We start from the raw sequence: 12,676 nt of genomic DNA, 5'->3' as shown, positions 1-12,676 counted from the left end.
GGCAATCGGTGAGCCCCATCTGCTTTTGATTCATCAATTCTCGGAGCCGGTAGAGATGGACATCCCCACTTCCCCGGTGAAGGCTCTCCCGCCAGAGTCCGCAGGTGGGCCCCTAGGATCTTGGGGCTGCCTGTTGATTACAGTTTCTTCCAATGTCTTCCGGTGGAAGGAGCTGATATTTTTGAGGCAGGTGGGCCCCCAGGATCTTGGGGCTGCCTGTGGATTACAGTTTCTTCCAATGTCTTCCGGAGGAAGGAGCTGATATTTTTGAGGAGATAGTGGCTCCCATTCCGATCTGTGTGGTGTTTCATCATTCCAAGCCATCTATGCCACAGAGTGGCGCGATGATCTTCTCCTTTTCCTTGAGTGCAGCCCTAGGGACGGAGTGGGATTCGGAGTCGGTGGTTGCCGCCATCCAGGGGCAGGCAGTAGAGCTCTCACACCATCCTCATGATTTGTGCATCACCGACATGCTCACCCATCTCTGGCCCCTGGCTCAGATGGAGCTGGGAGGCTCAAGCCATAGAGATCAGAACGGGGAGGTGTTGCCCTCAAGCCTGGAGGTGCTGCTCTTTGTGTTCCTTCATATCTCAGTTGCAGTACCCCTCCCCCCCTCTTACAGATACCTTCATTCTAATCGATGGAGTTCAGAGTATGCCTACTCTCGCGCTTGGATAGAGTGGCAACACATGGAGGACAGGATCTGCGCCCACTTGGCGCTCCAACACCGATTGTGATTACTCCCCATCGAAACCCATGCCCAAGACTTTTTGAGTGGTGGGTAGTTCCGATAGTTTTGCCTCCCACAAGAGATTGATATGCGGAAAGCCTCATGGAACATTCAGGGTTTAGGGGGGCCTCAGTGCTTTGAGAGGCGAGGCGTGCTCAGAGGAGGAGAGCTTCACAATGCTACAGTTGGGAGACCCATCGACATTCTTTTCCTCTAGCAGCACCATCTTTCCGAGGGGCGTAACCATCCGGTGAGGGAAGATTTTACTAGGTAGGAGCCACACTTTTTGGTCTCCTGCAAGGAGGAGCTTGTATTTCTGTCCAACAAGCAGCTCGTGCCAGCAGTGGCAAGCTCAGCTGTCATAGTCTCTGGGCGAGCACATTGGGTTACCATTAGGGTTGGAGAGGACTGTGGGGGCTTCCTCAATGTTTATGCCCCAAATGCCGCAACAAGTTCTTCTGGAGTACAATCCGTCATGCCCTTCCTCAGGCTAACTTTTGGTACATGGGTGGAGACTAACACGATTGAGTCAACAGAGGACAGACTCGGAGGAGGCAGGGCTACAGTCTCACACATAGAGTACTCTTCATGGAAGGAGTTGATCTTGGCACTCAGGGGACAAGACCATTGGCATCTACCAAAGTTTGGGCGCAGTCTCGAGAGCCTGTGCTTCTTGTGGTCTGATAGGAGGAGCACCAGCCCCAACCTCTCTCAACTTGGTACATTCTATATGGATGAGTGGGCTTGCAGTCGCGCGGGGGCATGATTGGCATCTTGACGGGCACCACTTTCTCTGATCATGCTCCGGTTATTCTGTCCTTAGAGGACCCGTGGAGGCAAGACAAGCATGCGAGCACTACAAGACTCCGAAATCTGCAGCAAGATAGAGCAAATATGGGCGAGATTGGATTTTATCTCAAGTTCTGCCGCGTGCACCTTGGATGTGGCCCTTGGTGAGATCAGTAGGATTTTGCAAGAGGCAACACAGAGCAAATTGGAGGGATTTCGTGAGTAGGACAGGAGCCTGCGGAGGGGTCTTGCTTCTCTACGTCTTCAGGAGAGTTCCCCCAATAGCCCATGGATAGAGAGGTAGCTTGCTGCCGCCCGTACGGAGATCAAATCCATCGAGGAGAGGAGGGTGGAGTGGGACCTTCTTATTGACTCCCTTCACAACAGAGGAGCTGGTAGATGCATTGACGGCTCTCCCTAGGGGTGGGATACTTTGGATCTGTGGTTGCTAACCGTGCCTGGGGCACAGTGGTACTTCCAGAGTTTTTTGGATTTGGATTAGAATCAAGTTGGGCTTGTACCAATCCGACGACATCTTTTTTCAGAGGGGGATGTGGAGTCCTTTCATCTAACGATGCCCACCTCAGTGGAGTGTGCTTATGTACAGCATTGGGCAACTCATGGTACAGAGTTTGAGCAGATGGACCCCATCTTTTATACAGAGTCTTTACACTTGCGATGCTGACCTTTCCAGAGGATGCTTCTTTTCAGCATTTGGCAACTCTTGTTACTGAGTTTGAGCAAATGGACTCAGAGGGTTCCAATGAGGAGCAGCTTGCTTCTCCCAAGATTGATCATCTTCAAGATCTGATCTTGGTTGGTTTTGAGATTTTTCATACCTTCCCCAAGCTGGAAACATGACATATGACTTTGGAGAGTGTTCTTACACTTGGGTTTGGAACAATTATTTGGAGCAGCACGTCACAGCCTTCATGGTTGTTTTCTTCCAGAGGAGCGGTGTACCTGGCAGCTTGTTTTGTTGCTTTTGTAGCTAAGTTGCTGAGGAGATTGCTTGTGGAGCTTTCCTGGTACCTGAATCTGCAGTCTTTCATCTTGGCATCTCTAGCTTCTTGGAGTTCACTCAGCATCCGCCGGTGTTGAGAGGGGGTGTTAGACATCATCATCCCCTTGCTGTTGGCTTCTTGTGTGGTGTCCTATTTTAGCCTTTAGGGCTGACCATGTTAGCTAGAGAGGCTGGTCACCCCTCACACCATTTACCCATATTTTTTCCCATTTTATGGAGTCTTGGACATTTATCCTAGTTGTGGGATGCTAGTCGGCTGCCTCTACATAGGCATATACATAGTCGGGCATACCCTCACTCATTTTCATTGCTTAGCATTGTTTGCTACAGTCCCTCACATATGAGGCCTTCTCCCCTCTTGCTCGGGACTTGTATTCTTGGTTGGTGATATTGAGAGCAGGTGTATACCTGTGTTTCCTCTCCATCTCTCTCTCTCTCTCTCTCTCCCTCGCTCTCTCTCCTGTGTTTCCATTTCCATCTTCCGTTGTGCATTTTATCATACTCCTTCTAGGTGGTGAGCCTTGGAAGGACTTCCTCTTGGCCCGGATTTCAGCCCGTACTCCGAGTCTCGAGGGCCCCTGATCGCAGAGCACCAAATGGATCTTCACTGAGATGGCGCCCGTGGATTTAGCCCAGCTTTCGAGGACATATTTGCAGCCACTCCAAGATGGGATCACCTCAGGCCGGCCCTTAGGCAGTTAGCTCCAATAGCCTTGAAGGTGCGTCTTCAGCGGCCCCTGATTTGTTTACCCACCAGTGGCCATATGTCGAGGCCCGTCCTCATGTATTATGGGGAGCGTTGAGCATAGGACCTGCCAAGTCCCTTAGAGGTTGGTTGATTCAAAGTCGTGCCCTGCTAAGTAGCTTGATTGTTAGAGGACTCATTCCAGGTGGTGAGCCTTGGAAGGACTTCCTCTTGGCCCGAATTTCAGCCCGTGCTGCAAGTCTCGGGGGGGCCTGACGGTAGCGCACCAAATGGATCTTCACAAAGATGCGGGCCCATGGATTTAGCCCAGCTTTCGAGGACAAATTTGCCCCATGGCAGATTAGAGAGATCAAAGCCCCCTCAAGATGATTTCAGTGGCTACACCTTACAGTGGGTGAGCGTGATTGGATTTCGAGCACATGAGTGGCACATAGACCCCTCGCCGGCCAAGGTGGCCAGGGAGAGACTCTAGCGGTTATGGCTTTGGGAGAGCCGGCCCCACACGCGCCTCTAGTGGGACTCAGGGGAGTGGACTTGGCGTGATCCTGCTGATCAAGAGGAGACTTTGGATACCCCGTTCTTCGCATACACCGCACAGCTGGGCCGCAAGATTCAAATGCCCGAGGTTGAGGGCACCCCAGTGGCAACAATTCATTGGCAGTCACACGGCCTCTCACAGCGATCTCTCAAATTTTTGGAAGAGGCTCTGGGACAATTTTTGGCCCCAAAAGATCACCCTCTTTCTTTTGCAGCAGACACAAGAGCTTGGCACTTGGAATGTGGTTGACCATTGGCGGTTGACTAGTAGCTTGTCCGAGGTGCGGCCTCAAGAGTCTCAACAAAATTGTCTTTGGGATTGCCTGAAGGCTCAACAGGTTTGGCAACGGATTCTCCGCATCTTTTGATAGACAGGACCTTGACCCGTATCATTTCTCGAGACATTATCGCTTGGGCCACCAAGGCTGAGATTGTCATTTGTTAGCAGTCATCTCCAGTCTGTACATTACATGAGGGCCTCTGTTGAGGGTGTGTCCGCCCATTTTAGGTGTTCCCCCATTTTTCCTCACTTTCCATAGTTTTTTCCCATTTTTGTTGGGTGTGGGAGGACTGTTTTTTGGTTGTCGGCTGGCCGACTGCTCTGGTGCTACCCAACTTGATTCTAGCCGACTGAGCTTGTTGCTGGTCGTGAGCAATGAGGACTGCTGTCGGCTTGTTTTGGGCTGACTGACCAACAGCCTAGGGCCATATATATTTGGCCTTGCCCCCCACACTTGTTTTGTATCATATTCGGGATTTTCTTGTGTATATAGCGCAGAGTTACATAGCTTCTCTCTCACTCTCTCATCTGCGTTTTGCTCTCTATAGCATTTGTCTTCATTTCCGTTGTGCATTCTAACATGGTATCAGAGCCCCAGGTGGCTTGAAGCTTGCAGACAGTGGGACCCGACCAGCAGCCTGGGGCCATATATATTTGGCCCTGCCTCCCCACACTTGTTTTGTATCATTTTCGGGATTTTCTTGTGTATATAGGGCAGAGCTACACAGCTTCTCTCCCTCTCTCATCTATGTTTTGCTCTCTACAATAGTAGTCTTCATTCCACTATGCATTCTAACAGTCATGGCTTATGAGGAGGAAGGTGGGGGGCTAGCCCTTCAGGTCTCTCACCTTCGCATTTCAACAGTACTAGCCCCATCTCCTGATCACTAGACTCCGGGCTCGTGCCAAAGATGGGAGATCTGTAGTAGCATTGCAGCCTAGCACATATGGAGAGCTCGATGCACCAAAGCCATCAAGGGTACCACACTCTGCCTGCAGATCAGGAGCATTTGGCTCGACATCATTCACAACCTCCGCGGTCAGTGGGGAAAGTTGCAGGGTGGCTCTGACCACATGCAGAAGCAGAAGGAAGCCTTCTTGAGGATCTGGCGGCCTAGCCCTTTTCTCATAGAGGTGGTGATCCCAATTGGCATTAAAGACCACCTGAATGGTTTCCCCACCCCCCCCCTCTCCCCCTGTATGAGATAGCCTTCTCCTCATAAAGTGGCCAGGCAGCAGAGAAGTACATCTTTCTCCACCTTTTGGTTCTTTAATCCCCGCCCTATACATGGAGGTGAGTTTGTATCTAGCCTTTTGGAGTTGTATTTAGCCCTTAATGGCTGGTTATTTGTTACTAATAGAAGAATCTCTTTCCCAAGGGGGAAAAAAAGATCCTCCCAAAGTTTCAGCACCCTAAATCAAGTAGGGACCTCTTTCCATAGCCTCCACAATGTCATGCTCACATCAAACTTGATGAGGATGTTGGGCAACCTTGTGGAAACATATACATGTGATTAGTGTAGTTGTAGGCTAGTGCTTCAAATACAAATGTTGTTGACAATGAGCTAGGTTACATAGGAATGCTTAAGCAAATCATCTGAATTAATTATAGTTTCATGCATCACAAGTTTGTTTTTTGTGTTATTAATTAAAGTGATCTTTATAAATCAGACATAAAAATGCCACGTATATCAGTTTAAGTATGCAAAATTGAAAACTTCAGTATGGACATGGATGATGGAAGCTCGGGTACAACCTTGACAAAATGCCAGTCTTTCAGGTACAGCAAGGAGGCTGAGCTGTCCATCTTCTGCAGATTTGCATTATGACCTTTCCAGTAAGCAGTGAACTCTGTAACGGTCATGTCCACTCTTTTCTGATCTGTGAAATCCCTGGTGGAGCACTCAGCAACCTGCCCAAGCACTGATCAAGCCTACTCAACTATGGCTACATACATATTAATAAGGGGTTAGATCAAGCATGGCATAGCTACTTAATTTAACCAGGGCTACAAGCATATTACAATGAGGTCAGGTCAAGCATGGCAAGGCTACTTGACTTTGGCTACGCATGTTAATAATGGTGTTAGATCAAGCATGAAGCTACTTAAACATGGCTACATGCATATTGGTCTGGGTTTAGGTTAACTACACAGATTTCAAATGGGGTTAGGTCAAGCATGGCGATACTTAACATGAATACATGTGTAATGATCTAGGGCAAAGCTAATCAACTTAACCATGGCTACATGCATGGGGTGATGGTGGCAAAGTTAACTTAACCTGGCTACAGACATGGCTGGGGCATGGGCATGCTCATGTGGATACCTGTACTCTTGACTTGCCGAAATGGGTGGACAGATAGTCTAGGTTGGGGTCGCCGCTGTCAGTGGCCCACTCCATGGAAGCTCGCCAGTGTTCCATGAGGCCCGTGATGAGCACCGGCAGGTTGGGCCTCATGAACTTGTCCCTGAACTCGTGGTAGGGAGTGAGAAGCCCATCAATCACCGGTACCTGCGCCACGACCCTCAACTTGCGGTCACTCTGATGATGATTTCCTTCAACCATCTTGCAAGCTTGGCGACGCCATTCACAGTGCACGCATCAGGAAAGGCAGATGCTGGACACTCTCGTGTCCGCCCGGACAAGAACGGATACTCGAAAAATAGTAATTTTTCAAAAAGTGGAAAACCTTTATCTAAAAATCGTGAAATTATTTATAATCTTTAACTTTTCAAAATCTAGAGGTATTTGTACCTTCAAATTTTAAATTTGAAGGTATTTTTCAAAATATGCAGGTACAAACTACACTAAACTTGGGTTTTTTTCTAGCACGCTGATACAAGTGCTTGTATAATATTTATCTTTGTTTTGTCCAAGGCAACTTACATGGTCTGTCTATAGCCCTTTTGCGAGAGGAGGAAGAGATGCACTCTTTTTTATCTTCACCCCTTTGTGAAGTGAGGGGGTGGGCACTCGCGGCTCAAGGGAGAAAGGTCGCGGTCTTATTGTCCCCACCCCTTTGTGAAGTGAGGGGGTGGGGTGGGCACTCGCGGCTCAAGGGAGAAAGGTCGCAGTCTTATTGTCCCCACCCTATCTATAGCCATTGTTAAGATATACAAAGTTTGAAGTCTTTGAGAGCTCGAAGACGGTTCTCAAAATACTAGAAAGTTTTGATTATCTTCACCCCTTTGTGAAGTGAGGGGGTGGGGTGGGCACTCGCGGCTCAAGGGAGAAAGGTCACGGTCTTATTGTCCCCACCCTATTTATAACCATTGTTAAGATATACAAAGTTTGAAGTCTTTGAGAGCTCGAAGACTGTTCTCAAAATACTATAAAGTTTTGATTATCTTCACCCCTTTGTGAAGTGAGGAGGTGGGGTGGGCACTCGCGGGGCGGCGGCGGCTCAGGGGAGAAAGGTTGCAGTCTTATTGTCCCCACCCTATCTATAGCCATTGTTAAGATATACAAAGTTTGAAGTCTTTGAGAGCTCGAAGACGGTTCTCAAAATACTAGAAAGTTTTGATTTAGGAATGTTGGGAGAACATATTGAGTCATTTCCTAGACCTTAACATATAGGTTTGGAGCTAAGGTGTACATAACCATTCATGTGGGAAACTTAACTGATGGTTCCAAAGTGAGACTTTGGGTAAGTATTGGCATAGCATCATGTAAATTATAGTTGTGATTCAAACAATGAGTGAATGATATAGAACATTAAGTCCATTGAAGAAACAAAAGTTGAACTAGGTGAAAATGTCTTTACTAGGGATATACAATAACTCCATTATTAAGAGTTAATCCCAAAAGCTTTTTGGGTGCTTGTTGTATCTTTTAGCATGTAAGTTTTTCAAATGTTTATCGTGGATTTCTCTATCATGTTTTTTCCATCGCACCTCCACCCTCTATATCTAATGACAATATGACATGAAGACTAGAATGGAGTTTAAAAGGACTAATGCCTAACGATAACTTGGTCTATTCTTACAATGGTGATTTTAATATAATATATGTAACTAAACTAAAGTTACTTATTACGCTCTTAGAGCATTTTTGCTCCAAATAAGAAAACCATTAATATGAAGCTCACACATGCTCAAATATAGAATGTGCTTATGACTAGGGAAGAAAACGATAAAATAACAAAAAAGAACACCATTTATAAAAGTCATGATAGCCCCATTATTGTGGCTCATTTATGCTCGTGTTTGGTTAATTAGTTATGTTTTTGGCCCAAGGTGTTAGTTTAATCGATGTTAAGTTAAACGCTTTGGGAAGAATGTTGACACCATCAATCTAAATGGAAATATAAATAGTATATCAAGAGCTTTATAATATGATTACCACAAGCCTTTTGCCAACCAACCATTATAGAACACTCAATATTTACTTAAACCAAACATTACCACCACCAATGGCTTAAATGCGAAGGTATTTTCCCCTTTTGTTGTATATGGTGAGTGTTAATAGTAGAGACTTTAAGTTTGTGAGGAATTTACATGGTGCGGGTAGAGAGACTAAGTTTGTGAGGAATTTACACTTAATGTATTGACAAGAACATTAAACATGAGCTTAGCTAATCACCTTGAATTTGGTGGTGGGTAAGTAGAGAGAGGGAATCAATAAAGAAAATATATTTGGACACTCTCAACACCTTAACGATTGGAAGACACCTCTTCTAATTATTAAATCCACGTATTGTAGTGATATGCATTCAGCACCTTACATCGTGCTATTTGAAGTGGGTTCAATAAAAACAAAGCTTACAAGATATAAGAAAATGGACACCACTCAACATAGTGTGCATGATCCTTAAGTTTGTGACTACTCAATATAGTGCATGATACTCAAGTCTATGTGACTAAGGACACCACCCAGTTTACAAGTTTAAGAAAATGGACACCACCCAACATAGTGTGCATGATCCTTAAATTTGTGACTACACATACTACTCAATATAGTGCATGATACTCAAGTCTATGTGACTAAGGACACCACCCAGTTTACAAGTTTAAGAAAATGGACACCACTCAACATAGTGTGCATGATCCTTAAGTTTGTGACTACACATACTACTCAATATAGTGCATGATACTCAAGTCTATGTGACTAAGGACACCACCCAGTTTACAAGTTGAAGAAATTCAAAACTAGGGCCAAGGTAATGCAAGCATTCTTAGGGCCTACTAGCATATTGCCCATATGTTACATGTATTTTGTGTTAGTATATCACATAGAAGTTCCATTCAGGAGAAAAGATTCATTTCTTTTTATGAACTCCAAGAAGAAGAGGATTTCATGAGAGCCTTGACTTTTTAGAGAAGAAACTCATAAGCAAAATGTATTTTTGAGATTGTAAACTTAGAATGAAAATTTAATGAGGATGGATTGCATAATGTGAACCACTCATGAGACTAACCCTTAGCTAAAGGTTACATGATACGAGCAACTTGCATAAAAGGGGCTAGGCCTAAGAGAGGGGCCTAAGAGGGATGCATAAATAGGATAAGTAGGTCTACATATATAAGCCTAAATGCTTTAGGAAGCTCTATGTACAAAGAGACCATTACCTTGGTTTTACCAAGGTAACAGAGAGGTCCCGCTTAGTACAAAAGTCCTGTAAGGCATCCAATTGTCTCTGAAGCACATCATTGATGTTGAGTTTCTAAAAAGGTATAATTATTTGCATAGTATTCAAGGCTAAGGCCAAGGGGATGGAGGAAGAACAAGTTTAATTTTTATCTGAGTCTTCATTTTTGCCCTTTGAAAAAGCCAAGTGATGTTTTGAGGGCTTTGTAACCATAATACCACTTTTTAGGTAGAAGAAGTGTACAAAGAGCTTTGTAACCATAATACCACTTTTTGGGTAGAAAGTGTATGCAAATACTTCTTTACTAGAAGAAAATAATAATCTCCACAAGTCTTATTAATGGCTTCACTCTAATTGAGTATCCACATGTTGATTGTGTTTCCTTCTTTAAAATATTGAAGGATTTAAGATAGATACAAAAACCTTGTTGATATTGAATATCCACATGCTAATTGTGTTTCATTCTTTGAAATTTTGAAGGATTTAAGATAGATACAAAAACCTTATTAATATTGGTATGGCAATACCTAGTATAATGTTTGAATTCTTCTCTAGGACGATCATATTTGAATGAAAAATTAGTAGGTTTTTACTCGTCGAGAATGCTCTACAAGATTGAGAAAAAAAAATTTCACGAGAAAAAGATCCTTCTATTAAGTAATGAAAAAACAACCACAATGGGCTAGATACAAAATCGCCTCGTGTATGGGGTGGGAATCAAATGATCATGAGGGAACAGACGCTTCTCCTCTGTTTGGTTTCTTTGTGAGGAGAAGGTTATCTCATGGGGGGGGAGGGGGGAACAATCACACACGGGTGGTTTGTAATGCCCAAGTGGGGTCACCACCTCGATCTGCGAGGGAAGGGCCAAGCCTCCAGAGTCTCAAGAAAGCTTCCCACCGCTTCAGCATGTGGCCTGAACCTCCCTATGACTTCCCACACTAATCGTGAAGGATATGAATAATGTTGAGCCAAATACTCCTAATGGACTCAGCAGGCGGAGTGTGGGTACCCTTAATGGCCTCGCCGCATGTTGCTTGGGTTGCCAAATGTGCCATGCTATAATGCTATTGCGAATCTCCCTTCTTTGCGGGCTTCCCTTAGAGGATCTCAGTGGTTGCACCTTGCAGAGGGTGAGGGTGATTGGTTTTTAAGCACGGGAGTGGCACATAGACCCATCACCTACCAAGGTGGCCAGGAATAGATTTTGATGACTATGGATATGGGAGTGCCGACCTCTCACACGTTTATAGTGGGACCCGAGAGAGTGGAGTTGGCACGAATTCCTGATCGGTAGGAGCCTCTGGATGGCCCCTTCTTTGCATATATAGCGCGGCTAGGCCACATGATCCAGATGCCAGATATTAATGGCACCCTGACAGTAGTAGCATTGGTAGTCACATGGCCCCTTACAATGTTTCCTCTAAGATTTTTGGAAGAGGCTATGGGATAGTTTTCACCCTAGAAAGATCACCCTCTTTTTCTGGTTGATTATGGCACAAAGGAGTTTGGTGGTCGACACCACTTGTTGGTTTGCCATTGGAGGTTGGCCAACAGCTTACTCGAGGTGCGGCCACCCTCAGGAGTCTTAGCATCATTGTCTCTGGGGATTCTCGAAGGCTCAACAGATTTGGCGACAGATTCAAAGAGCAACACGTCCATGCTGCAGGCCACCATCTTCCTGTCCTGGTCTCTATGGGTTGAGCCTCCAAGCTCCATTCTAGCCAAAGGCCATAGATGGGTGAGTACGTCGGTGATGCGAAGATTATCAAGACGGTGGAAGAGCTCAACTTCCCGTCTCCCTGACGGCATCCACTGACTCTGGGTCCCACTCCGTCCAGGGCTGCACACTGAAGGTGAAAGAGAAGATCATCGTGCCATTATTTGGTGTAAAGGGTATGCACTGGTGGAAAACCACGCATACCCAAATAGGGGCTACTGTCTCCTCAAATATATATCCTTTTTGTTGGTAGACATCGAAGAAATTGTAATCCACGTGCTGCCCCAATATCCTAGGGGGGCCCACCTGGGGTCTTTGGCAAGAGAGCCCTCACCAGGGAGGTGGCAATGGTCATCTCAACCAGCTCTTAGAAGAAAACGGTGAATCAAGCGGCGAACGGAACTCATCGGCTGCTTCCACTCTGGGTCAGGGGCTGCTAAGGGGCGACAGGACTGCTCTGGAGAGGCGGAGGGGTAGGGAGGGTGAGATCAAACGAGGAGGATGGGGTAGAGGGAACTGCTATGGGTTAAGCCGGTGTAGTGAGGATGGAGGAGGAGGAGGTGCGGAGGCATCGAGGGTGGGGGCGCGAGGGGCGAAGAGGCTGGAGAGGGGTGTTGTTAGGAGAGATCCAAAAGAAAGGGAGGCTGTTGGGAGAGGCTCGCCAGGGGCTCGGTGGGGTCTGCTTACCTCACTGGGCAACATTGAGGGCAGGGGGGAAATCACGGGTGAGGGATCACCAAACCGGTGGGGCCAAGGGAGCTCACTCCATGACTAGAGGGGGGCCGTCGCCAACGGGTATGTGCTGAGAGAAATGCTCAAAACGATTCTTTAACAGAACCGAATCCTCCTAGCTCTGCCATCCTCACGCGCGACGGTGGGCGCTCAACTCTAGTGGTCCACTAGACGGCCCGGGTGGCGTAGAGGCCAACCATATGCCACTCTCCAGTACCGTCTACAATCGAGGCTTGATGCTCCGCTGCCTGGAAACCTGCCTCTCTCTCTGCCCTCTAGGGAGGATATGAACGTGAAACGAGGGGAACCACTGACGGCCCGGGTGGCGTAGAGGCCAACCATATGCCACTCTCCAGTACCGTCTACAATCGAGGCTCGATGCTCCGCTGCCTAGAAACCTGCCTCTCTCTCTGCCCTCTAGGGAGGATATGAACGTGAAACGGGGGGAACCACTGAAGGAGATCTCCCATACTACCGCCCCCACCGAGGGCAAGCTTTGGCTAAATGTCCCATCTGCCCTGCAAATGAAGCATGACTTGGAAGGCCTAAATACTCCACACGATACTGGA

General features: G+C 46.6%; 1 protein-coding gene across 7 annotated transcripts in view; it reads right to left on the bottom strand.

Moving 5' to 3' along the window:
• The window catches only part of LOC147638087 (arginine-specific demethylase JMJ20-like), a 46,890-nt gene extending 40,177 nt beyond the window's left edge, over positions 1-6,713 (bottom strand). For 4 of the 7 annotated variants that reach the window (XM_086797974.1, XM_086797976.1, XM_086797975.1 and 1 more), the window contains exons 1-2: positions 6,394-6,713; positions 5,823-5,978 (exon numbers count right to left, since the gene is read on the bottom strand). In XM_086797974.1, coding sequence (XP_086654100.1) covers positions 5,823-5,978; positions 6,394-6,633 — 396 coding nt within the window. In that variant the 5' untranslated portion in view covers positions 6,634-6,713. Of the gene's footprint in view, positions 1-5,822; positions 6,014-6,393 lie in introns of all 7 variants that reach the window. The other 3 variants (XM_086797977.1, XM_086797979.1, XM_086797978.1) reach the window with 2 other exon arrangements.
• Between the last annotated feature and the right edge of the window lie 5,963 nt (positions 6,714-12,676).

This window comes from Cibotium barometz, chromosome 5 (assembly GCF_041138505.1).
Source record: "Cibotium barometz isolate CiBa-2024 chromosome 5, ASM4113850v1, whole genome shotgun sequence".
NCBI classification, from domain to species: Eukaryota; Viridiplantae; Streptophyta; class Polypodiopsida; order Cyatheales; family Cibotiaceae; genus Cibotium; species Cibotium barometz.
Note: the sequence above shows the minus strand (reverse complement) of the source record. Positions and strands in the feature narration are given on the sequence as shown.